We start from the raw sequence: 26806 nt of genomic DNA on the forward strand, positions 1-26806 counted from the left end.
ACTACTCTAATACCAAACTATTTTCAAAAGTAATTACACTGGTTTTCAAGCCCACAAGCAGTGTGTGTTTGGAGTTCTTTCTCCATATCCTAGTGAAAAGTTGGTTTTGACACTTGGTTTTGACAGGCTTAATTGATTCCAATCTGGTGGAAATAGTATGTAAAATAGTACTCATTGTGGTTTTAAATTTCATTGCCCTATTAATGATGAAATTAAGCATCTCTTCATGACTTTATTGGCCATTTGGTTTCCTTGTCTTAGAAATTTGCCTTAAAGCCTTCTGCTCATTTCTCTATTGTGTTGATTGTCCTTTTACTGATTTGTACAAGTTCTATATATTTACTAATCCTGTGTTGGTTATTTGTATCCCAGTATGTAGCTTGTGTATTAGCTTTTTGATACTTTTTAATGAAATTTCTAATTCTAATGAGATCTCATTAATCAGTCTGGTCCTTTATGGCTTCTACCTTTTTATCTTATTTAGGATATGTTCCCTAGAAGGGCACCTCTTGGTTGGCTGAGCATTTGACTCTTGATCTCAGCTCAGGTATTGACCTCAGGGTCGTGAGTTCAAGCCCCACATTGGGCTCCATGCTGGGTGTGGAGCCAAATTAAAAAAAAAAAAAAAAGATAAACTTCCCTGGAGTAGCAAAAGTATTCTCCTATACTGTGTTCTTAAAGTTTTATAATCTTGCCATTCACATTCTGATATTTAATTTACCTGTTTCCATGTTTGTAGTAATGAATATGAGTGTGCCCGTTTCTTGGTTCTCTCCTGTATCTGGTTTTTATTATGTCTTGTTTTGATTCTTCATTCTTCTACCTAAATTTTAGAATCTACTTGGCAACTGGCAGATTTTCTTTGGATTTTAATTGGAATTGTTTTAAATATGTAGTTCAGTTCAAAGAGAACTTGTATTTTCATGATACTGAGTCTTCTTTTTTTTTTTTTTAAAGATTTTATTTATTTATTTGACAGAGAGAGAGAGAGAGAGATCACAAGTAGGCAGAGAGGCAGGCAGAGAAAGGAGGAAGCAGGCTCCCCGCTGAGCAGAGAGCCCGATGCGGGGCTCGATCCCAAGACCCTGAGATCATGACCTGAGCCGAAGGCAGAGGCTTAACCCACTGAGCCACCCAGGCGCCCCGATACTGAGTCTTCTTGTCCATGGACATGGTATAGTTCTCCATTTACCTTGGTCTTCTTTAATGCCTTTCAGTAAGTTTTACAGTTTTGGAGTGCCTGGGTGGCTCAGTGGGTTAAAGCCTCTGCCTTCTGCTTGGGTCATGATCGAGCCCCAATTCGGGCTCTCTGCTCAGCGGGGAACCTGCTTCCTCCTCTCTCTCTGCCTGCCTATCTGCCTATTTGTGATCTCTCTCTGTCAGATAAACAAAGAAAATCTTTAGAAACAAAATATTAAAAAAATAAAATAAAAGTTTAAAAAATAAGTTTTACAGTTTTAAAGGCTTTCAATAATTTTGCACATACGTTGTTTTATTCCTAGATTTTTTGATACTATCATAAAAAGTTATTAGCACTAATATATCTTTAAGACTTTAATTATTTTTTAAGATTTGTTTATTTATTTGTCAGAGAGAGAGAGAGAGTGTGCACACAACCAGGAGAAGCAGCAGGCAGAGCAGGCAGAGGGAGAAGCAGGCTCCCAGCTGAGCAAGGAGCCCGAGGTGGGACTTAATCCCAGGACCCTGGGATCATGACCTGAGCCAAAGGCAGACGCTTAACCCAACTGAGCCACCCAGGCATCCAAGACCTTAATTTCTTAGAGCAGTTTTAGGTTTACAACAAAATTGAGGAAGGAAGTGCACAAATATCCCCTACCCTACATATGTGTAGCCTCCCCCTTTATCAGTACCACTGGCAACAATGGCAACAGTTAGCAAGAATGAACTTACATTGACATATTGTAATCATCCAAAGCCCATAGTTTACCTTAGGGTTTACTCTTGGTGGTGTTCATTGTATGGGTTTGGACAAATGTATGATGAAATATATCTACCATTGTAGTATCATACAGAGTATTTTCACTGCCCTAAAAATCCTGTGTGTTCTGCCTTTTCATCTCTCCCCCAACCCCTACCCTTTCAACCACTGTTCTTTTTACTCTTTCCATGGTTTTGCCTTTTCCAGGATATCATATCGTTGAAATCGTACAATATGTAGCCTGCTCAGTGTGGCTTCTTTCACTTAGTAGCATACATTTACGTTTCCTGCATGCCTTTTTATGGCTTGATAGCTCATTTCTTTTTAGCATTGAATAATATTCCATGCCTGGATGTACCACAGTTTATCCACTCACCTATGGAAGGATATCTCAACTGTCAGTTGGACAGTTATGAATAAAGCTGCTCTAACCACCCATGTGTGGATTTTTGCATGGACATAAGTTTTCAGCTCCTTTGGGTAAATACCAAGGACTGCGATTGCTGGATCATATGGTGAGAGTATCTTTAGTTTTGTACGAAATCACCAAACTTTCTACCAAAATGGCTGTATCATTTTGCAGCCAGCAATGTTTGAGAGTTCTTGTTGCTCCACATTTTTGCCAGTGTTTGGTGTTGTCATGTTCTGGAATTTGGCTGTCCTGATAGGTGTATGGTGGCATCTCGTTTTAATTTTCATTGCCTTGATAAAATATGGTGTTGAGTATTTGTTCATATGCTGATTTGTTATCCATATACCTTCTTTGGGGAAACATCTGTTAAGGTCTTTGCCCATTTTTTAATCAGGTTTTTTGTTTTCTTATTGTTGAGTTTTAAGAGTCCTATGTATAGGGGCACCTGGGTGGTACAGTCAGTTAAAGGTCCAACTCAGTTTTAGCTCAGGTTGCAATCTTAGGGTTGTGAGATGGAGCCCATGTCAGCTCCGCACTCAGCACTTATTCTGCTGAAGACTCTTTCTTCCTCCGCCCCTCCCCTACCATGTGTGCAGGTGCTCTCTCTCAAATAAATCTTAAAAAAAAAAAAAAAAGAGTCCTTTGTATATTTTGGATAACATTCCTTCATTAGATGTGTCTTTGGCAAATATTTTCTTGCAGTCTGGCTTGTCTTCCAATTCTCTTGATGTTGTCTTTTGCAGAGCAGAAGCTTTTAATTTATTGAACATTAGTATATTTTAAAAATCATTTATTAGAATCTGGAAATACAGTTGGTTTTTTATATGGATTTCTTTATCAATCTTGCTAGACTTTCTTATTAATTCTGATTATTTGCCCACAGACTCTAAGTAGTGATACTGTCTTCCTTCCTTTATAGTCTTTATTTTTTTTTTAAAGATTTTATTTATGTATTTGACAGAGAGAGATCACAAGTAGGTAGAGAGGCAGGCAGAGAGAGGAGGGGAAACAGGCTCCCTGCTGAGCAGAGAGCCCGATGCGGGGCTCGATCCCAGAACCCTGGGATCATAACCTGAGCTGAAGGCAGAGGCTTTAACCCACTGAGCCACCCAGGCACCCCAATAGTCTTTATATTTTTTATTTATTTCTGTTGCTTTAGTCTGCTGGTTAGGACCATCAATACAGTGTTGATCTCCAAAGGAATGGTTTCACTTTTTAGTATAATTGCTATTGGGTTTTTTACAGTGCAAAGGAAGCTCCCTTCTATTCTTGACTTTTCTTTTTGGGTTTTTATCGTTGAAAGGATGTTCAATTTTATCAAATGCTTTTTCAGATCTTTGAGATTATCATATACTTCCTTAATTTATTAGTGTGGTGAGTAATTGTTCAAATGATAAATTGAATTCTTGGAATGACATAACTCAGTCATGATGTACTAGATACCATCAATTATATCATATATTATTTTACGTACCATTTAAAAAGTGCTATGATATTACATCAATTGTTAAGACATACTCTGATTTCAGAAATATTAAACTGTGGGAAAAAGTGTACATCTCAGAATTGTTGAAATGAAATACTACCTTTTGTATATGACCTTGGATTAAGTTTGCCAGTGCAGTATTTGTTCGTAGTTACTTATATATTTGTAGTTGTAAGATTTTTCACCCATATTCATTAATGACACGGTCCTGCAATTTTCTTTTATACACTGTCTTTGTCCTTACAACCAAAGCAATAAAGTAAGTTAGGAGTGTTTCCCTGTTTTCTGTACAGTGCAATAGTTACGTATGTTTGGAATGTTTCCTTGGAAAAATTGGCAAAAGATACCAGTAAACCTGTGTTGGACTAGGTTTTGGGGAAGAGATTTTTCTCTTACTAATGCACTTTCTTTAATACAAAAGATTTTCCGTATTTTCTGTTCTTAAGTCAGTTTTGGTAAGTTACATTTCTTAGAGATTCAACCACTTCATGTAAATTTTTAGATGTACTGGCATTCACTCCTATCCATCCACTATTCTGCTGACAGAGTAGTTTTTAGAAACAAATTAGAGCAGTTCATTTCCCTAATTAAAGTCCTCTAAGAGCACTCAACAACCTCAGATGAAGACCCTTCGTGATCTGAACTTTCACCTTTTTTTGTAACTTCATTTCCATCCACTTTATTGCATAAACAATCCATACTAAACCACTTAGCACTGTCCTGAAATGGTGTTAGGCTCTTTCAAGCCCCTTGGCTTCACTTAGGTCAGTCATTCTTTAGGGCTCATACTGTTCTTTCAAAACTGGTCTGAAGCTTTGCTTCTCAAGGAATCTGGCTCTGACCCTTTTGTCTGATTTAGATGTTCCCTTTGATGCTCTGTGCATTCCTTAGTCGTGGCATGTATTGGGAAATACCACTCCTGTTCTAGTACCGTGTACAGGCATCTGACAGCTGTATTTGCAATAAGTGGATGAATGGGTGAAGAATAAGAATATTTCTGATGAAAGTGTGTTTTATTCAACAGTGACAACTGAACGCCCTGTGCAGGTGAAGATGGTCAAAGTCAAGAAATCTGATAAAGGAGATTTCTACAAAAGGCAGATTGCTTGGGCCCTTCGAGACCTTGCTGTGGTAGATGCCAAGGATGCTATTAAAGTATGTTTTTCTTAGTGCTTTGACCTGTGTTCAGAAAGTGTCTTTCATTTTCTAACATAGTACTCTGTCTTCTAAGATGATCTAAACTTATTGTTTTATAACCCTCTCCTCTACCAACTCACCAAGAATTAGTCTAAAGTGTATTATTAAACCTTCCATTCGACCACTCTTCAGTCTCACACTACTAAAATAAATCTGTATGCATGTGGTTTCATTGTTTTTGCTTTTTTTTTTTTTTTTTTTTTTGAGCTGTAGTTATGGTTGTGCACAACTTACATACACTGGAGCAAAACAACTATATATTTTGGTGTTTAGGTTAGGTATATTTAATATAAAATCCACATATTAGTACACATTTGTAAAGTGTTGTGAGTAGTTTTTTTTTTTTTTTTAGATTTTATTTATGTATTTGACAGAGAGAGATCACAAGTAGGTGGAGAGGCAGGCAGAGAGAGAGGGGGAAACAGGCTCCCTGCTGAGCAGAGAGCCCGATGTGGGGCTCGATCCCAGGACCCTGGGATCATGACCTGAGCTGAAGGCAGAGGCTTTAACCCACTGAGCCACCCAGGCGCCCCGTGAGTAGTTTTTTTTAAAAGCCTTCATTGTTCTGATAAAACCTAGTTCAACATCATGTGTAATGCTATAACCAAAGTGAGTCTTCCTTAGTTTGTCTTCACAAATTAATGTAGAATTATCAGCAGAGGCAACCAGGCTGGCCTTTGAGGCCATGGTTTCAAAGTTGTGGCTCAAGTAAAGGAAGCGATGGTGAGTTACAACCCTTATTTTAAGGAACTTAAAGAATAAGATACAAGAATGTAAATACCTATACTTTTCTCTGAAGCCACACTCAAACTTTAAGAAAATTGAATAATGTAATGATCGTGTTAAAGGACCATGTTTAATTTTGACAAGTCCAGGCTTTTCACAGCAATACACTTTTTTCAGAGAAATTAAGTAGTGCTCCTCTGGTGAAATTAGGTGCTCCTTCCCCCTCAGCCTCTCTCACCCTGCCCCTCATCTTCCTTCTGCAGGAAGGTTTTGCATCACACCCACTTGTGATGGGGCCTATAGCAAGGCTTACATAAATGTAACTGCAGGTGCCCTTTGACTGAACCCTTCAAGTCTCACACATTCACTTCAAAGACACAAAGAAGTAGAAGCTACCTTTGTAGAATAATCCAATAAAATAAAAGTCTCATTTCACCCTTATCCTGGTACAGACCTCTGAGGAACTAAAGGCTGGACAAAATGACAGGCTGTTGAGTTGAGTGTGAAATACTTTTTAAATGAAGCAAAAACAACTTAGGAGAGCTTTGCATGACTAAAATACGCAATTCAGAGTTCAGATTTCTAACAAAGGTGGTTAATGCCTTTCTAGAAGTTTTTTAGGCACACTGGGTTGCAGCTTTATCCCTAAGGGGTACCCAAAGCACTTTAATAACTTATTTAATATATTCTGTTACCATGGGAAAAGAGCAAGAGTAGAGACTTTTTTGCTAGGTTTCTATTTAAGAGAAAATACAGTAAGAGCTTTTTAGAAATGTGTCTTTATTAAAGAGGCTTTTTCCTTCAATAGTTTTGCACTTGATAAGCTCACTGACTTGCATAATTCACTAACATTGCTGATGCTTATCTGCATGCTTTCTCACAGCTGATGCCTCCTATTGCTGGCTTTCTTAATGGATATTATTGTTTTTTTCATTTTATGTAGGCACCTTGGCGTGCGCACCCTATATATGGATATAAAACATAAAATTTTTAAACATAGCCTAACATTAGCCATTTAGTGTCACACATTGATCTGTGTGAGTGTTGCCACTGGAGCACTCAGCTTCTTTTATGGCATTATGGGAAGTATTCCCGGGGAAATGATCATTTCCCATCAAGTTTTAGATTAGTTGCCAATACTCTTAGATTTTTTTTATAAGTAATACAATTACCTTTTTATTGGAAATGCAGTTTTTAATCTTCTGATACATCAGTTCTGCTTATTGAGCTAATTAGTAGTTCCATGCTGCCTTTATGGATTGTTGTACCAGGTCAAGTCCTGATCCCTAAATTATCCCCACTCTTCACAGTGGAAGTCTGATATCATCTCCTTTACCCTGGAGGCGATTATTTACACTCCCCCCCCCCAAAATGACACTTTGAATGAATCGGATATACTAGTAGCCTTCCGTAGGACATTAAGAACATTTGAATCTATTTTTAATTCCTCCGATGTGAAGAAGAGCATACATCTGTATGGTTTCGTGTTTTAGATAGCAGTCAAGTGATTCTGCATTCAGTGGGAAATATTAGCCTAGTACGAAATCACTGCTGCAAGCTGGCCGAAGAGACAAGGAGCGGACTGCACTTCTCCCACAGGTTGAGCTTCTTGGTCGTTCGAAAGAACTTCCAGGCTAGCCAGCATTTTTTAATTTTTGAGGCACCTTTGATCTTTCTCTGTTTGCAGAATTGAAGACAGAATCAGTCCCTGCTTTCACCTCTTTTGTTCTTGGGAAACACAACAGGGTGTAGAATGTATTTCTTTCTCATATGTTATAATTAGAAGACCTATTCTTTATGAAGGAGTTAGTGTCAGATCACAGTTATGAATAATCGTGCCTTATCATCAAAGAAGAGGTATAGCTCTAAAACCCCAGAGGCAGTTTAAAAAGAAAAAATAGGTCCACGTCAAAACTGGAGACCATTGTCATCTTATAGACCAGGAAGCCGGGCCACAAGGCTTTTACCTAGACATCCTATACTTCTACTCATATACCTAAGGGGCATAGGAAGGAAAATACCGAAACACCGTGTTGTTTTTTTTATCCAGCTTCTTTTGGGAGGTAAAGTTTTTCCTATAAATTGAATTCTCTGAACTGTTCTCTGTAAGTCACTTAGCTGATGTTTAATGGTGATTTTTTTTTAAAGAACAACTTCTTTTCATTTTATAGAAATATAGACTTTATAATAATGCAAAAGGGATCTGATCCAAAACAATATCTTTTGTGTATTTTTATTTCAGGAAAATCCTGAATTTGATTTACATTTTGAAAAAATATATAAGTGGGTTGCCAGCAGCACTGCTGAAAAGAATGCATTTATTTCATGCATTTGGAAATTGAATCAACGATATCTCCGGAAGAAAATCGATTTTGTCAATGTTAGCTCACAGCTCTTGGAAGGTAAAGTTAAATAAAAATGCTTATGTGAAATCAGTATATCTGTAAGTGAATATATAATTTGAAATTACTCAAAATGATTAGCTTACTGATTTACCTTAAATTGCAGAGGAGTTGAAAAATAATATTTCTTGTTGCAGAAATGATACTTGCTCATTATAGAAATTGATACATTAAACTAAATAAATAAAAATCACTTATAAACTTAATCTTCAGATAACTGCTGTTGATGTTTTGTTAGACGTTCTTCCAGTCTTTTTTCTATGCATATTTAAAAACTTTTTTTAAAATTCACATTCTGTTTTCTAACTTACTTTTTCTTATAATGAGCATTTTTCTTATAATGAACGTTTTTCATGTTATTAAATACTTAACCCAACATTATTGTTAGTAGTACCATAGTATTCCATTATATGAATATATCTTATTTTATTTAACTAATCATTTATTTTAAAATTTCCAGTCTTTGCTTACTTTAAATAATTTTGACATGAATATTCTTGTAGTTGTATTTTTGTGCAGAGTGTAAGTGTAGTGGTTAAGAACATAACTCGAGTCGCACTGCTTGGTTTCAGATCCTGGCTTTGTCACTTACCAGTCATGTGACCTTGGATTATTCTATGTTTCCGTTTTCTTTATCTCAGAAATAGTGATAATTAGTAGTATCCACCTCATAGGATTGTTGTGAGGATTAAATTATTTGATATATGGCAGTGATGAGAATAGTGCCAGGTGTATAATAAGTACTCAACAAATATTAGCTCTTATTATCTTATCAGGATAAAATCCTTAGACATGAAATTAAATAGGATATTTTTGATCAGTATATCCTTAGGGATGTTACTATGGATTATTTTGTGTTAGAAGATGAAAACTTATTTATTAAAAATTCACAATGAAATGTTATTCCTTTAAGATTTCTTTCATAAAGACATAAACATTGTAAGAAAATGATTCTGTATGCCTTGTGGATACAATTTGTGTTGTATTCTTTATCTCAAAGAAAGCAGTTGAAATAACAGCTAGTATGCAGAAGAATAGAGTTGTTGCTCCTCTTTATTAATAAAAAAACCAGATTTATTCCAAATAATATATATTAGTAAGAAAACTTAGATTTGTCCTAAGTTGTATATTAGCATTTTAAAATAGGAGCTTTGTTCTGTTCAGTTAAAACATCTGAAATAGCCAATATTCAAACATTTTGACCTATAAACATGGTGTTTCAGATGCTTCAAACTATTTACTCAGCCACTTGCCTCTGTCCTTTCTCTATTCTGTTTTACTTGCTCCTTTTCTGTTTGCCTGTGGATATTTCCCTGAAATATAGTATTCCTTCCCAGCACTTAGTAATTAGTAAGCCCGTTATTGGTTTCAGGTTTGATGTTCTGCTGGCAGAGGCAAGTCCCATCTGTCAGGCCCTGTACTACTTCCCCCGATGAAGCCCTTGCGTAGCCCTTGGGGTCACCATCTCACCAACATTAGACCCCAGTGTCTTGTCAATTGAGTATATTGAGGGAATGGCCTTAAAGAAATTGATGGTAATTTTTCATGCCTTGAATAGTGGTTTAATTTGTTTTGAACAGCTTTTATTTATTTACTTTTTTGCCATTTCAGGGTTGAACATTTTATTGAGGGAATGATTGCCATTCTGTCTTTAAATATTGTGTATTTCCAGATGTTATTTATTGCCTACGACGTGTTTTAAACCAATACATTTCACTGAGTCATGGGAAAATACCTGGTTTTCCCCTCATTAAGAAATATTATCTGGTTTCCCTCATTAAGAAATATTACCATAATCAATAAAAAGAGTTGCTCTTTTTTAGAATGAAATGTCTAGCTTAAAAAAAAAGACATTTAATTTTTTAAGGCCTAAAGCAAAAACTGTAGACATTTTCATGTTTATAGAAGTTATAAGTTCAGACCAATTTTAGGTGTACTGTGAAGATCCTTAAGGATCTCACTATTAATATCATTTTCCATAAATCAATAACTGTTGCTTTGGTTTAGAGGAGTCCAGAGAGTAGTTTTCTTAATGTCTGCAAATTTGTGTTAATGTTTTAATGGATTTTGAAATCATAGCAGTTGATTCCCATTTAGAAAAAAACAATAAATGTATCTAAGTTTTGGGTGATGTTAGAAAACAAGTAAGAAATTATCACCATCTACTTTTAAGAGATAAGTAATCATCCAAGTAATACTTCACTGTGAATGCTAACAGTGGCATCTTTAGTGGTTTTTATTGGTGACAATTGAATGTTTACGCTAGTAAGTAGGGTTTCTCAGCAGAAGGCTTTTAAGGTTTTTAAAGGAGGATTTTTGTTAGCAGTCGAAGTAGAGTCAAGTTTTTGTTTGGCTTTTTCTTTTTCATTCTTATAACCATATTTTAAAAAAGAAATCTTTGACTTGAATCCTTAAAAGCCAGCTGGAACAGATATCTCGTGTGTTGTGGTTTGTTTTTTTTTTTAATTATTTCAATCTCGTCCTTTCTAACCGTGTTTTATGACTAATCTATTATGAGGGAGTGTCTGGGTAAAGTTTTGGGGCCTTGAGGGAAAATAACTAGACTAAATGCATGAGTCACAGCTGACCTAAAAATAATTCTCAGGAAGTGATCTATTTCCCAGTTTTCTCCAAGGACTAGTTGGTGCTGTTTCTTAAAAAGAAAGGAAAAACTAGGAAGATAAATGTATTTTTAGTCATTGTCAGAAAAAGAATAAGAGAGTTAACTTTGGAAATTTAGTTTCTGAGGATCTTTCCATCTTGTACTTGATTTGGACATTGTCTTTTAAACTTTGATGTACCAGAAGTTCAAATGAAATATGGGTAGTATTTAAAAAATTTTAAACCTGTATACTTTTCTACCCAGCTAATATTCTTTGCTTACTTTCCTCTGCTTTTTTCATACCTTTTTACTCTCCAGAACTGCCTAAAGTTACAGAAGGTGCGTAACACCTTTTCTTTTTATTCTATTCCATATATTTTTTATTACTTGCCATTGTTATGTACTGTTGGTTGCATATTTTATGAAATTGTGCATAGGGATAGGTTTATTACCACAAAATCCATATAGTAATAAAATTAATGATAGGATTCATTATTGACTTTCAAAGGACTGTGTTTCATGGAAGAGAAAATACTTCTGAAGCAGTTATGGTCATTTAAAATATTTATTTATTTTAAATATCTGCTTGTGTAAGGAGCCCTATCATTTGCGGCAGTCCCTGCCCCCTAGTGGCTAATAACTGTCAGACGTGACAATTTGACATTTCCAGAGTGAGCTAAAATGGACTTGTTCAAAGGACAGGGAACTAGGTGATACCTGTCTAAAGAACTATTCATATACTGTAATCTGTAATTGCCTGTACCAAGAGTTTTATTAGTTTTATTCCCCTCCTTTTTTATTCTGGGATATTATCTAAATCTGCCTAATTATCATTCGTAAATCATTTATTACTTTGAGTTAGTTGGTTTTTTCCTAGAACAAATTAACCTATGTCAAGTCATGCAGCCTGTAAATGTTTCATTTGCATACAAAATAATGAATAGTTAAAGTGTCCAAAGATTGTGATTTAAATCATGTCCCATTAAGTTTATGAAAATCAATAACTTTATTTAGAGTTTTAGTTAGAGGATAAAAAAAAATTTTTTTTTCATGTTACCTCTCCTAACCTCATACTTTATATAAAATCCCACAAGCTAAGTATATTTTCTCAAAAAATTGAATTGAAACAAAAAATTGAATTGAAACATTTATCCGGAAACAACTTACATTTGACCTCTTGGTCTTTTGTAAGAAGCATGAAGACCATTTAAATATTTGTAATTTTGAATAGCCATGTTATTGTTGCTCTTGTTACTCTAGAATTACTGAGAAAACTTTTATACCTGATCTTTAGAAATTTTATCAATGCATATGAAAGTGTTTTAAACAAAGAAATGGAAAATTCAGTTAATGTTTTTAATACCCAAAATAAATTGTGAATACATTTTTCATTTCAACTAAAAGTTATTTGGAGAAAAAAGCATAACCAGGACAAAAAAAATGGAAGAAAAATGTTACCGGGGGGAAAAGAAGGAAAGCAAATTATTTTTTATGTGCCCTAAATTCATAGTCAATGTTTTGTTAGACTAACAACCACCTCAGGTAGGAAAAAAAGATTAGGCTGTTCCCACATAGTTTGTTTCTGGTTTTGTATTCGTTTTCATAGTTTAAGAATGTTTTGGGGAATTGTTATAAAGCCTATTTTAACACTTAAAAGTGAGTGAATTAGACTGCATGTTTGTGTTTGTTAAAGTAAATGTTATTGTAAAAATATATTAACATATGCAATTTTTCATAAAAATAAAGTTTTTTTAATATTCTGAATCATTCTTTCCTATTTTCCAGCCACTAAATGTGACCTGTGCTTATAACTGACTATAAATACCATGTTATTGTCCTTCCTCCTTTTTTACTACTTTATTTTTAATTTTTACCCTCTTTAAGAGTCTGTTCCAAGTGGAGAAAATCAGAGTGTGACAGGAGGTGATGAAGAGGTAGTAGATGTATACCAAGAGTTAAATGCAAGAGAAGAGCAGGATATTGAAATAATGATGGAAGGCTGTGAATGTGCAATCTCTAATGCTGAGGCCTTTGCAGAAAGGTTGTCCAGAGAGCTGCAGGTGTTGGATGGGGTAAGACCTTTTTATAATCTGTAAATGACTGATATGTAGTGGATTGAGAAGACCAGGGATGTGCAGATTTTACTTCCTCAGCACCTAAGCCTTTATACTGTGATTATTGCTGTCTCTTTCCATAAGCACATTACCAGATGCCTTATCTTCTACTGCTCTTGTTCAAAAGACAGAACCATTCCTGTTAATCAGGCCAGCGAAGGCAGTTGGCTGAGGTTGGGGATTTGGGGAGGTTCTTGACACAAAGTGATGGAAAAAAAATAGCCAACCAGAAACTGACTTGTGATCGCCTCCCCCCAGCCTCTGAAATACCGCAGAATAGTTCAGTGCAAAAGAATAGCATTTTTGTGTTTTGGGAAAAAAAAAAAAAAAAGTACAAATTAGAAATAGAAAAATTAGTTTGAAATAAGTGAATCGTGTACCCAAACGGAGCAGAATAAGTATAGTGAAAACAAGGAGCCAGGGGAAAAGGATGTTTGGCTCTCCTGCTAAAATGTTTTGGGATAGCTCTTTTTAATTTGTATGCACAGTTTCTGAGTCTAGAAACTAAAGCACATCTTTAGAAAGTAAAAAGCTAAAAGACAGCTAAAAATAACCCCACTAATGTCAGTAAAGTCTAGAATAAGAATGTGTTTTTTGTTTTGTTTAGACAAAGTAAGCATTTAAGAAAAACCTCAAATTTGAGAGGCAGGGAGGAGGGTTGTGGGGGCGGCAGGGAAGGAAAAAATGAAACGAGGGGATTGGGAGGGAGACAAACCATAAGAGACTCTTAATCTCACAAAACAAACAGGGTTGCTGGGGGATGGCGGGGTAGGGATAGGGTGGTTGGGTTGTGGACATTGGGGAGGGTATATGTGCTATGTTGAGTGCTGTGAATTGTGTAAAAGTGATGATTCACAGACCTGTACCCCTGGGCAAATAATATGTTATATGTTAATAAAAATAATTTTTTAAAAAACCGTCAGAGAATGAAGAATATTTTAAACACTTAAAGAATTTTGACATATTATACATGAAAGTTGCAGAATTTATGAGGTTGAACTCAGGCCCCGAGATTACACAAATAGTGCAAGTTTACAAGTTTATAAAACTCACCAGAAGCTAAGCCTAGAAGAAACTTAAAGATGTTACAGTGGAAATTGTCCTGGACAAGGTCAAGCCCCGGGTCTGCTTCTTGAGAGATCTATTCAGTGGCCCAGAGCCCTGCTGACTCTTGTGGTTGGGTTGCACTCACAGTTGAGTTATTATGAATAGCATACAAAATATGTGTGAAATTACAGTATCTACTGTCCTGTGAAATTCTTTTCATTCCTAGGCCAAGTTTTTTCCTCATACCCCATTACCTGCCTTCTTAGTGTGGCTTAGTGGTTTATAATTTCTTTTCTAATAAATATTGCATGTATGTTACAAGTTATCACATTGCTTCCCAGTTTTATTTTGGATTTGACAGCTTCCATATTTCAGGAAATTTAGAATCAATAGTCAGAATCACTTAGAAAACAATGATAAGGGGATGGTGGTTTGTTCCTGCTTTGCCTGGAAAAAAAACGTACAGTAGTTGCAAATGAAAGAGAAAAGAAAGAAGACAATAGAAGGAGCTTTCTTATGGATATATAGTCTGTGGCCATATGGTCTTATGGTCACGGCTCTTCCACATCATGTAAGTACCAATTATACTACAGTTTTACATTAGTTCAGTGTATCCTTCAAAGACTGATATACCACTGCTACCCTCTTGATTGAAGTATTACACTGATGATTAGGCATATTTTTTTTAGCATTTTACAACAATGTTAAGAAGTATAGAAGATTTTTATAGCTGGTAGAATTGGAAATATCAGAAATGGGAAATATCGACACTGATGATACATTGTGGGGCAAAACCCTACTTGTACAGCCTGGGGAAATATGAAATACTGAGGCATGGTCCCTAACTTTGATAAAGAGGCAGTTGTATCTGCTTGAAATACTGTGTAAAAAGGGAACATAAACATAGAGTGATAAACTAAAAGAAATGTATAGATGCATACCAATCTTTGTTACTCGGCTGTCAAAGGGATTTTGCAGTATTTCACCTTCTACTTCTTTTATCCATTTAAATAATGGGAAGAGTTACTTTTGTTTTTCATTTTGTAGGCCAACATCCAATCAATCATGGCCTCTGAAAAGCAAGTGAACATACTGATGAAGTTGTTGGATGAGGCTCTAAAGGAGGTAGATCAGATTGAGTTGAAACTGAGCAGCTACGAGGAAATGCTCCAAAGTGTGAAAGAACAAATGGATCAGATCTCAGAAAGCAACCACCTAATTCATCTGAGTAACACTAATAATGTAAAGCTCCTGTCTGAAATAGAGTTTCTTGTGGTAAGTATATTGGTAAATTGCTCCCACCAACAAAAAATTAAAAAAGATAATCTAGTATATAAAACCTATTTATGGGGCGCCTGGGTGGCTCAGTGGGTTAAGCCGCTGCCTTCGGCTCAGGTCATGATCTCAGGGTCCTGGGATCCAGTCCCACATCGGGCTCTCTGCTCAGCAAGAAGCCTGCTTCCCTCTCTCTCTCTCTCTCTCTGCCTTCCTCTCCGTCTACTTGTGATCTCTCTCTGTCAAATAAATAAATAAAATCTTTAAAATCTATTTATGGGGCGCCTGGGTGGCTCAGTGGGTTAAAGCCTCTGCCTTTGGCTCAGGTCATGGTCCCAGGGTCCTGGGATCAAGCCCCGCATCGGGCTCTCTGCTCCGCAGGGAGCCTGCTTCCCTTCCTCTCTCTCTGCCTGCCTCTACCTACTTGTGATCTCTGTCTGTCAAATAAATAAATAAAATCTTTAAAAAAATAATAATAAATAAAATAAAACCTATTTATGAACATGTTCTAAATTCCTTATGAGAATATGATTTAAGATAATTCTAATACCTTATGATAGGATTGAGTAGCATCTTACCTGTAAATTTCCCAAAATTACATGTGTAAATGGTATATTTATATGTAAATTCCAGAACCATATGGACTTGGCCAAAGGTCATATAAAGGCCCTTCAAGAAGGAGATCTCTCCTCTTCTAGAGGCATTGAGGCCTGCACCAATGCTGCTGATGCCCTTTTGCAGTGCATGAATGTAGCTCTTCGTCCAGGTATGTTCATTAGAAATAGTAAAATCTGACCAAGAATCTGAAACTAAGCCTGTAACATGGTATAAAGCTTTTAACAGGAAATACATAGCGCAAGTGGTGTAGGGGTCTGTAGTATTAGCTCCTCAAACCAGTTTCACATCTTTCCAAACATGTTTCTATTGGCACTAAGAACTTTTTCCTTTTTCTGTGATTGATCATCAGTGATTCTAGTCAACACCATGATTTTTCTCTAATACTGTCTACAGAACCTAGCACAGAGTCAATGCTTTGATTAGACCAGAGAGCAGGAGGTTTTGTTAGGCCAGTGGCTCCAAAACTTGAGTTTGTTCATGGAGAGGGTTTGTTAAAACACGTTATTGCCTGGCCCCAGCCCCAGATTCAATAGGTCTGGGCCAAAGCTCCAGTATCCCAGTTTCCAGCAGTTCCCAGACAATGCTGAGGCAGGACCACTCTTGGAGAACCACTGTGCTATACTGTTTTCTCATCTTTTTACCTTCTTTTTATAAAGCAAACGAATAAACCAATAAAACTTGGGGTTCTTCAAAACAGAAATATAGAGACTGTTATAAATGTATTCGTTGAAGAGCAGAGAAATCTTTTTATGTCTTAAATCAGTCAAGAAATGTTCTGGTTTCAGGTCACGACATGCTCCAGGCAGTCAAACAGCAGCAGCAGCGTTTCAGTGATTTGCGCGAGCAGTTTGCCCGGAGACTGGCCAGTCACCTCAACAATGTTTTTGTTCAACAGGTAATTTTATTTCATTAATAACACTGCCATGTTTCTATTAGCTTTTATATATATATTTCCACAGAAATTGTAATGTGTTTAATTGAGATCACAGTATTCTTTCACATGTTTATTCAATTTTGAGATTTTTAAATAAGATTTTTTTTTTAAGTATTTGCTCCTAGGTGTATGTTGGGCCTCAACTGTCTCAGGTAGACAGTCTAGTTCCTTTCAACTGAAACTCTTTTGATTCTAGAAATCAGATAAATAACTCTGCCTACTTGTTACATATACCACTTATATGTTCTTATTTATGAAAGTAAGTCCAAACTTGTTACATGTTTGCTGCTTAGCCTGTTTTATTTTCCAGTATTTTGAGGTGAGAACCAGGACTTGACTCAAGTGTTTTTAATGTTTCATTGGCTGTATGTATTTTTACATGGAAGAAAACTGACTATAGCTGAATTGTAAATTCCATTTGATTTACTTTTATAGAAACCCTTTGTCTACATTTTTATATAGAAAAGGAGGTTATAATTAAGGTTGTGGCAATAATATTAATATAAATAATATAAAGAGTACCTTAAAAGGATTTGAATAGAAGGCATTTTAATCTGGCATAATAAATTAGGTTTCTTATGTTTTTCATTTCTTATTAGGGTTATTGGACAAAAAAAGTTGAGAGAAATTTTGTGCATCAAGAAATGCTGTCTGAAACATTTCACTTTGCAGTATTCTGAAACAATTGTATTTACTATATTTTATTTCTGATTAGTTTACTCAGGCCCTCCTTCAGCTCTATAACAGGTCCTACTTTCTTTCGGTGCCTGTGAGTACATCAAATTTGGCTCAAGCTTCTCTGATTCTTTTTTTTTCTATAAAGTTTGCTAAACTTAACAGCAGCAGAATCTTTATATATTATAACTTTACTGACTTAAGCTGCCTGTTAACCATATTTATAGCAGTTTTTTAATATCCCATAGCAAAAAGTTTATTTTGGCCAGAAAGGCATTTCATCTCCTTCTGCTTGCCTCTCCTCCTGTCATTCTTTCACTCACTCACTCCTTCATTTATTTAGAAATCTTTTACCAAAAAAAAGGAAGAAAGAAACCTTTTACCAGGTGACTGGGATACACACCAGACATTTACTTCGGATAAGTGAGAGGCTGATCCTGTTCTCAAATGACTCACAGTCTAAGGGAAGGAGGTAGATATACTTAGGAAGGGTAAATGTTATCATAGTGGTCACACATGCAAGCATAAAGGAAGACCATCTAGCTAAGGGTATGAGGGAAACATTGGGGAAGACTTAACGTTTCACTTGACCTGGAAAGTATCAAGAAAAAAATAAATCTAGAAGTCATACAAGAAATACTAATCATATTTTTTACATTAGTATTTTAATATTTATTTCTGCCCAATTCCATAGTTTTTAAAAATGACAGCGTTGATAGTGATGTTATCCACATTTGTAGATGGCATTAGAAATGTTGGAATGTTGGAATGTTACTGTAGGTCAACAGTAGTCCTTTCTGCACCCTTCATTGTTTGTTGTAACATGCAGTTAATTTATGATTTTGCTTCCTTGCCTTGTAAACTAATGGCTTTGTTTACTATGAATGCTTCAAGTTCTGAAAATCTAATATGTATTGTAACATGTGCGTGATGCATGTTGAAAAACCAGAATGTTGTAATGACCTAGGATGTGCTGAAGAAAGTGGAGGAGGGTGTCTCAAGTACAGAAAATAGATTTTTCTGTGTGCCAAATTCAGTGCATCAAGCCACCTAGCAAAAAAGGTTCAGAAACACGGGTATTTCTATTCCTAGTTGTGGAACAAATGAGCTGGGAAAAGTTGATTACCATATTATAGTACATCTCTTTGTCAGTTAGCAGATTTTCATTGTACGCCTCTTAAATACTTGTTGCCATATGTAAGAATAAGGAATGCCTCCTACACTCCAGATGCTTCTAAGGAGGCATTAAAACTAAAGTACTTAAAGCTCTATAGCAATGCATATATGAAATTGTTAATTGTATGACTATGTATACATAGTTTATGTATATATATGTACAAGTGCTAAAAAGTTTTAATATAAGTGAGTTTACAGAAAATTTAGGTAGTCAAATACGGCATCATGGATAAGATAAGAAGACTTGAACAGAATCTGCAATGCGGTTTTTGTCAAATGTAACTATATTCAGCATCTCTTAGTACCGTACAGAAGACTACAGTGGAAATAATCTGTTGATCACAACCTAACAGTAATTTAAGAGCGATGACTCCCAGTCTTTAAAATTCATACATCAGTAAAATTAAAAGAAATAAAATTTGGAGACTTACTAAATCACCAATTTTTTTTTTTTTAAAGATTTTATTTATTAGAGAGAGAGAGAGACAGCAAGAGAGGGAACACAAGCAGGTACAGAGGAAGAGGGAGAAGCAGGCTTCTGCCTGAGCAAGGAGCCCGATGCAGGGCTCGACCCCAGGACCCTGAGATCATAGCCTGAGCCGAAGGCAGACGCTTAACAACTGAGCTCCCAGGCCCCCCTAAGTCACCAATTTTTTATTTTACCAGGTAAAAACTTTCAAAAAGAAATCCTGCCATCTACTTTCACTATCTTTTTATCTTGGCACTGAAAGAAAAAATACAACTTCAAACTTCTCAATTGAATACATTTCCCTTTGTGAGAAACTCTCTACCATCATTTTATTTGTTTCTTAGAGACGTAGGCCGGTAAAAAACATCTTCGCATTTGGGAATCAGTGATCTGGAGCACGCTGTCTATGATACAGCTTTCACATGAGGACTTCCATAGAGCTGTATTTTAATGAAACTTGAAATGCATTTTTTTAAAGATTTTATTTATTTATTTGACAGAGAGAGATCACAGGAGGCAGAGAGGCAGGCAGAGAGAGAGAGGAGGAAGCAGGCTCCCTGCAGAGCAGAGAGCCCAATGTGGGACTCGATCCCAAGACCCAGAGATCATGACCTGAGCTGAAGACAGAGGCTTAACCCACTGAGCCACCCAGGCACCCTTGAAATGCATTTTTATTTAATATTTACTTCTTACTGTATATACACATAGTAGAGTAATATTTTTAACAGTTGCCTAGATTCTTCTGGCTCTTCTAAATCTTCTTATACACTCAGCTTCCATTGAAATTATAGACTCTTACCTGTAATTTTTCACATTTACGAGTGATTTGTATATCTGAGAAGATCTTCAACTAGAGACTCAGGTCAGTTACGCTGATTAGCATTCTGATACTGAAAACAGGCAGTCAAATTAAGGCTAATGAAATTGAGGGAGTACTTGCATAAAATGTATGTATTTAAAAAGTTCTTTTGGTTGTCTTTTGAAAGAGTCAGCTTGAAAGGGTAACTCTGCTCTGCCTCTTTTGTCCCCCTTGGGTTCTATAGAGACCTCATTATTTTGTACATTGTCTTTTGCAATATGATGAGAACTGATTACACACTGAACTAAAAGTACAACTGGAAAAAACTGAGATTGTGGGGGTTTTGCTATATGCTTAAGCTTGGGAATTTTTCTTTCAACATGTATTTATAGAAACATGGTAAAATAAAGTCTGTGTAATATACCACCAATATTCAGTTCATTTCACAAAAGTTGTTTCCTTAAGCATGTTTCACAATTTCCTAAACATAGGTTAATCTGTAGTTCAAAGCTTAGAAACTAGACTTATGATCATTTAAGATGAGTTTTTGTGATGTTTCTTGGAACTTTCTCAGACTTCCTTTTTTCTTTAAGAAAACAAAAATAAGCGTGCCATAAGACAGAAAGAGTTCCCAAATCTTGAGAATTTAGTCACCATTTGAAATGAGTGTATCATTTCTGTTTGAAAATCAGTTAGAGTGGTGGAGCCAGACTTCCTGGATTTTTTTTTTTTTTAAGATTTTATTTATTTGTCAGAGAGAGAGAGGAGAGCGAGCGAGCACAGGCAGACAGAATGGCAGGCAGAGGCAGAGGGAGAAGCAGGCTCCCCGCCAAGCAAGGAGCCCGATGTGGGACTCGATCCCAGGACGCCAGGATCATGACCTGAGCCGAAGGCAGCTGCTTAACCAACTGAGCCACCCAGGCGTCCCCAGATTTCCTGGATTTAAAACCCTGACTCTCTATCTCCTAGCTGGGTGAACTTTAGCAAGTTACATAACCTCTTTGTGCCACAAATTCTAGTAATATATACAGTAATGAGAATTCATAATTTATTAAGTTTGTAGAAAATGCATTTGTCTTAGATTAACTTGGACAAAACCTACTATAATATTTTTAATTATGTTAATAATAGAGTTCTGGTATTTTTTTAAAAGATTTTATTTATTTATTTGATTGAGAGAGAGAGAGTGTGTGTGTGAGAGAGAGAGAGAGAGAGACTGGGAGGGAGAGGGAGAGAGAATCTGAAGCAGACTCCATGCTGAAGACAGAGCTCGACACGGGTCTTAGTCCCACAACTGAATTATCATGACCCCAGCCAAAACCAAGATCGGACACTTAACCGACTGAGCCACCCACGTGCCAAGTTTTGCTATTTTTTAAATGAGGAGAAAAGTACTTTACAAGGTTATTATGAACATTAGAATTTATATACATAGAGAGAGCACATCTGGCATGACAACAGGCATTCAATAAATTGTTACTAGTTTTATTATTTATTGCTTATTACTAATTATCTATAATAACATATTTTTTAATTTAAATTCAATTTAATTAACATATAGTGTATTATTAGTTTCAGAGGTAGAATTTAGTGATACAGCTAGTTATATACAACACCCAGTGCTCATTCCATTAAGTGCCTTCCTTAATGCCCATCACCCAGTTACCCTATCCCCCCACCCTCAGTTGTTTCCTATAGTCAACATATAATAAGAAACTTTAAACAATGCCTTAATTTTCTTAATATATAAAGAATAAAGTTGTGTGCACATGAGAGTTCTAGAAGTGACCGTAACTTTTATTAGTGATTGAATTAAACAGTTAATGTATAGTTATTTTAGAATAGTTTCTCTAAAATGAAATCTTCTGTTAGCACTAATCACATTTACTCTATCTAAATAGTAATGGTTTGAAGGTAATGTTCTTCGTATTAGAAGGCAAATTTTCCGTTGATGGTGATCTTAAAATGCTGTTTGCAAAAGAATAGTTACTTTGAATAGTAACATGTGAAAGAGCTTTATAAACTGTTAAATCCTCTATGAACAATAATTAGTTCTTCCATTTTTAGGGAAGGAGAAGGTTTTTGGGGTTTTTTTGTTGTGGTTGTTTTTGTTTTTTAAGATTTTATTTATTTATTTGGCAGAGATCACAAGTAGGCAGAGAGGCAGGCGGGGTGGCGGTGGGGGGGGGTGGGAAACAGGCTCCCCACTGAGCAGAGAGCCCGATGTGGGGCTCGATCCCAGGACCCTGGGATCATGACCTGAGCCGAAGGCAGAGGCTTAACCCACTGAGCCACCCAGGCGCCCCAAGGAGAAGGTGTTTTTGTTTTTGTTTTTGTTTTTATAAAGATTTTTATTTATTTATTTGACAGAGAGAGATCACAAGTAGGCAGAGAGGCAGGCAGAGAGAGAGGAAGGGAAGCAGGCTCCCTGCTGAGCAGAGAGCCCGATGCGGGGCTCGATCCCAGGACCCTGGGATCATGACCTGAGCCGAAGGCAGAGGCTTTAACCCACTGAGCCACCCAGGTGCCCCGAGGAGAAGATTTTTAACTGAAGAACTTTCCTGACACTAAATTAAGTAATATAACTTAACATGTAATGGCCTGAGTAAACAGTTGCAAAAGAACATAAACAATAATCAGCCATGCAAAAGAGAATGTTCACCTAGGTCCATGCTCCCCTATCCAAAACTCTTGGGATGTTTTTAGAATTTTTCAGATTCTAGTAAAGTAATATAGGATACATACTAAATATTACATAGCCAGTCCAGGAGGGGGCTGGAGTAGGGCCCTGTGATGAAGCACACAATGTTCCTACAGCAAAAAAATATGAATAGTCATTCCAAATTCTATAAATAGTCTCATGTCTGTTCAGGTCAAGTTTTGCCACTAAAATAGATTTGGTACCTAATTTAAATGGAGGTTTGAGGGTTTTTTGTATATTAGAATTGCTGAAAGGGATTGTAGACCTGTGTACGTAGTGTACCTCGTGTATAACATCTATAATAGCTGTGAACTTGTGTTACCTCGCCATTTCTGGTTCTTGTTTTGAATTGGTCTAGTTTTCTGATACTTTTCTGCTGTCTCTGGTACAGTTTCCTAAGTAGGTATCAGTAATCTTAATCTTAAGTAATATCAGTAATCTTAATATTTGTTTTTTTTTTTTTGTAATCTTAATCTTAGACATATAGTGATTGGAGCGCCTGGGTGGCTCAGTCAGTGGGGCATCTGTCTTCAGCTCAGGTCATGATCCCAGGGTCCTGGGATTGAGCCCCAAGTCTGGCTCCCTGCTCAGCAGGGAGCCTTCTCCTCCTCCTTCTGCCTCTCCCCCTGGCTTGTGCTGTCTCACTCTCTCTCTCAACTAAAGTCTTTAAAAAAAGAAATACATTGATTGTTCTACATAGTTTTATATGGAATTTCTATATGGGTCCTTATTTTTCTTTTTTCTCTCCATTTTTAAATTGGGTATATAACCTTACAAGTAGAAAATTCTTCCAACAGGCTGATTTGAAAGCTTTAATGAAAAAGGTACTCAAGTAACAATGGTTTTAGTACTCGGCATGTCTTATTCTCCTGCCTTTCTTGCTCTAAAAGTACTTCTCAATTGCTAGAGAATTTTTCATTGCCTTAAACTAAGAATTTTTTCTGGGTACTCTGTAGTTAAATTGCTTAAAAAATCCATAACCACCAAGTTCTTACTTTGTCTATATAGTAAAGCATATAAATTAGATAAAGAAAAGAAACCTCTTTTAACTTAAAAGAATTTAAATTCAGGGGCACCTGGATGGCTCATTTGGTTTAGCATTTGACTCTTGATTTCATGACCCTTAGATCATGAAATCAAGCCTCGCATCGGGCTCCTCGCTCAGCACAACAGTCTGCTTAAGATTCTCTCTCCCTCTGCCCTTTATTCCATGCTGAATAAATAAATAAATAAATAAATAAATAAATAAATAAAATCTTTAAAAAATAAAAATAAAAGCATTTAAATTCAGGATATTTATAAGCTAATCTATATCAGCTAGTATAATACATATATAATTAGGTTCAGGTAACTTTACTAGGAAATGAGTTAATGAGTGCCAAAACTCAATCCCTGTGTCATTTTAACAGAATGCTAACAAGTAAGTTTTAACTAAGCAAATTAGATTGAGTCAGAATGAACATCAAATTAGTCCATCTTTTTCCTTTTCCTTATTCTTGGGAATTTATATTTTCAAGGGGAATCTACTCCTTTAATCTTTCAGTTCCTCATCTCTTAGACACTGGCTTTGAGTTCATGACAAATATTGACCAAGTAGCAGAGAGCTAGATTGTTTCTAGAGATGGCTGGGAAGATTTTTAGTGTTTGTTTGTTTGTGTGTTTGTTTTTAGATACCAATAACTAGTAAGCATTTGCAGTTTTTGAATCTGGTTAAAATGATTTTGTTAGATATGTTTTTAAAAGAAAATGGAAGCGAGACTCACATGACTGAGGTTCCACTTCTTCCCTCCATTATGACCTGAGCAAATCACTTAACCCTTTAAGTTTCCACTTCTTCTAGAAAATAAGGTCATTGAAACAGATAATCTTCCAGGCCTATATTTTTCAAAACAAAAGTTAGGCTGCATCATCTAAGACTGACTGATAACTCACAAGTTTATTTACATAAAAACCTTGTCAAGGTTTTAAAATAAAATCTTGTGTAGTTATTTAACAAATTCCCAGAAAAACTAAAATGACACTGTTATTAAGTATTATCCAGGAAAGCCCAGGATATCATCATCTGTAGTGCTTCATAGTTTTAAAAGTTTATATCCTGTATGTTCTTATCTGTTGTTTTAAATATTGTAAACTCTAATAGTAGAAATACCATAGATGTAGACAGTTTGTTTTGAATGACTTCCCTATTTGATGTCTTTCTCAGTACAGTTGTATCATGAGGTTGATTTGCTTAGTAAATAGTAAAATGATACGGAATGGGAGAGACAGCCTCGATTAAAACATTTATTCTCAGCTTCTTTAGAAGATGAAATGGTTAGTTGATGTATCCCAGAGTGCCATTCTTGCATGTTTATGATTATTTTATGGTGATGGTATACAGTAGATTTACGTGAGATGATGAAAGAAGACAAGTAAGTACTCAGTTTTTAATCCCTCTATCTTCTTTTGCTCTTCTTTGGCTGCATTTGGTCACTGTTTAGAATTTTCAGTTACAGCATGTGTTTCTTTTACTGTCATTGTATTTATTTACTTATTTACTCACTCTAGGGTCACGATCAGAGTTCAACTCTTGCTCAGCACTCTGTGGAACTGGCTTTGCCCAACCATCATCCATTTCACAGAGACTTGCTTCGATACGCCAAGCTGATGGAGTGGCTAAAGAATACAGATTATGGAAAATATGAGGGACTAACAAAGGTATGAGTTTGATATCAGTTACTCACTGCGTATGGAACATAGTCTTCTAGAAGCAAGACGTCATGTATTCAGTTCCCCAAGTAACATTTGAAGTACTGTAGTACTTTCTTAGCAAGGCAGAAACTACTTGCATTTCTGAGTGCCCATTAACCAGGCAGGACATTTATTTTATTTACTTGGATAAGGAAGAGCTTAATTTCGAACTTCAGTTTAGTGTAATAATGGGCCATACTGTGGCCTTAAGCATCATTCAGTTTAGTTAAATGCAATAATTATCTCCTGCATTTTTTTATATGCATTATAGAAACTAGAGACTAGATGATGTATAAGTGAGGTGTTTGCCCTCTAAGAATGGATAACCCGTTTGATGAAGCAAATGCAGAGTACCTCTTTATTAAGCAAGCATTTCACTATTCCAGGCACATGGGCCCTAACAAACAACCCCTACTTCTAAAGAGCCTTACATCTGACAAGAACAATTATACTTAAAACAGTCAGGAAAACATTAAGTACCAAACTGAAAATGAGTTTAAATGCATGGCAGTTATAGAAAAGAGAAATCCATGTCCTAAAGCCATGGGGGAAAACTTTAGGACAGAAATTGGACTTGAATTGAGTTTTAAATAATGAATGGAGTTAGATAAACCAGAAAAAAGAGAAAGGGCATTCTGGGGATGAGGAGCAAGACGTGCAGACAAAGGTGGGAAAATACACCCTTTTGTCAGGACAATGGAGGATGGAGGCCCATAAAGCAGAAATTTCATATTCTAGAGCAGCGAGAAATTATATTGAAAAAGATGAGCCTTGAGACCTAACAGTATTCCTCATACATGGGAAAAGACTAGATGAGGCAAATTCATTAAGAACCTAATATAATATTCAGATGAAATGAAATCTGAACCAGGAAGATAGTGGTAGAAATAGAGAATAGAAACCAAAAGAGAGACTCTAGGGATGGAAGGGACAGGATGATGCCAAACTTTCTAGACTTGGAGGCTAGAAGAGCGGTGGCAGCAATATCAGCAATTGGAGAAGATGAGTCATTCATTCATATACGAATTTACCGAGCACCTATTGTGTTCTAAGTAAGTGCTAGAGATACAGCACGGAAGGAAATAGGTGAATGCGTTTTCATAGCGCATGCTTTGGTGGAGGAAGACCAACAAAAAAAACCAGTTGTATGGTAGGTTAGAAGGTATTACTGAGTGCTCTGGAGAAAATAAAACAGGGAATGCTGGGACTGGGGGAAGACTGTAGCTTGAGATAAGGCATCATGAGAAGATAACATCTGAGTGTAGATTTTTAAAATGAGCAAGGGTGTGGGGTGCCTGGCTGGCTCAGTCAGTAGAACATTCCACTCTTTGATCTCAGGGTTGTGAGTTCGAGCCTCATGTTGGGTGTAGAGATTACTTAAAAATAAAATCTTAAAAAAAATAAATAAGCAGAGGTGAGCAGGGGGAGTTTCTTGGGGAAAGCGTTCCAGGCACAGTACAGCTGTTCTATGGCAAGAGCATGCCTGTGTACTGGGGGAGCAGCA

General features: G+C 36.2%; 1 protein-coding gene across 9 annotated transcripts in view; it reads left to right on the plus strand.

Moving 5' to 3' along the window:
- EXOC1 (exocyst complex component 1) overlaps positions 1–26806 on the plus strand; it is a 62075-nt gene that overhangs the window by 4633 nt on the left and 30636 nt on the right. For 4 of the 9 annotated variants that reach the window (XM_047719351.1, XM_047719348.1, XM_047719356.1 and 1 more), the window contains exons 3-11: positions 4862–4992; positions 8003–8162; positions 11083–11103; positions 12649–12836; positions 14973–15200; positions 15834–15966; positions 16604–16713; positions 17468–17521; positions 25120–25269. In XM_047719351.1, coding sequence (XP_047575307.1) covers positions 4862–4992; positions 8003–8162; positions 11083–11103; positions 12649–12836; positions 14973–15200; positions 15834–15966; positions 16604–16713; positions 17468–17521; positions 25120–25269 — 1175 coding nt within the window. The remainder of the gene's footprint in view (positions 1–4861; positions 4993–8002; positions 8163–11082; positions 11104–12648; positions 12837–14972; positions 15201–15833; positions 15967–16603; positions 16714–17467; positions 17522–25119; positions 25270–26806) is intronic. The other 5 variants (XM_047719353.1, XM_047719355.1, XM_047719354.1 and 2 more) reach the window with 3 other exon arrangements.

This window comes from Lutra lutra, chromosome 2 (genome assembly GCF_902655055.1).
Source record: "Lutra lutra chromosome 2, mLutLut1.2, whole genome shotgun sequence".
Classification (NCBI taxonomy): domain Eukaryota; kingdom Metazoa; phylum Chordata; class Mammalia; order Carnivora; family Mustelidae; genus Lutra; species Lutra lutra.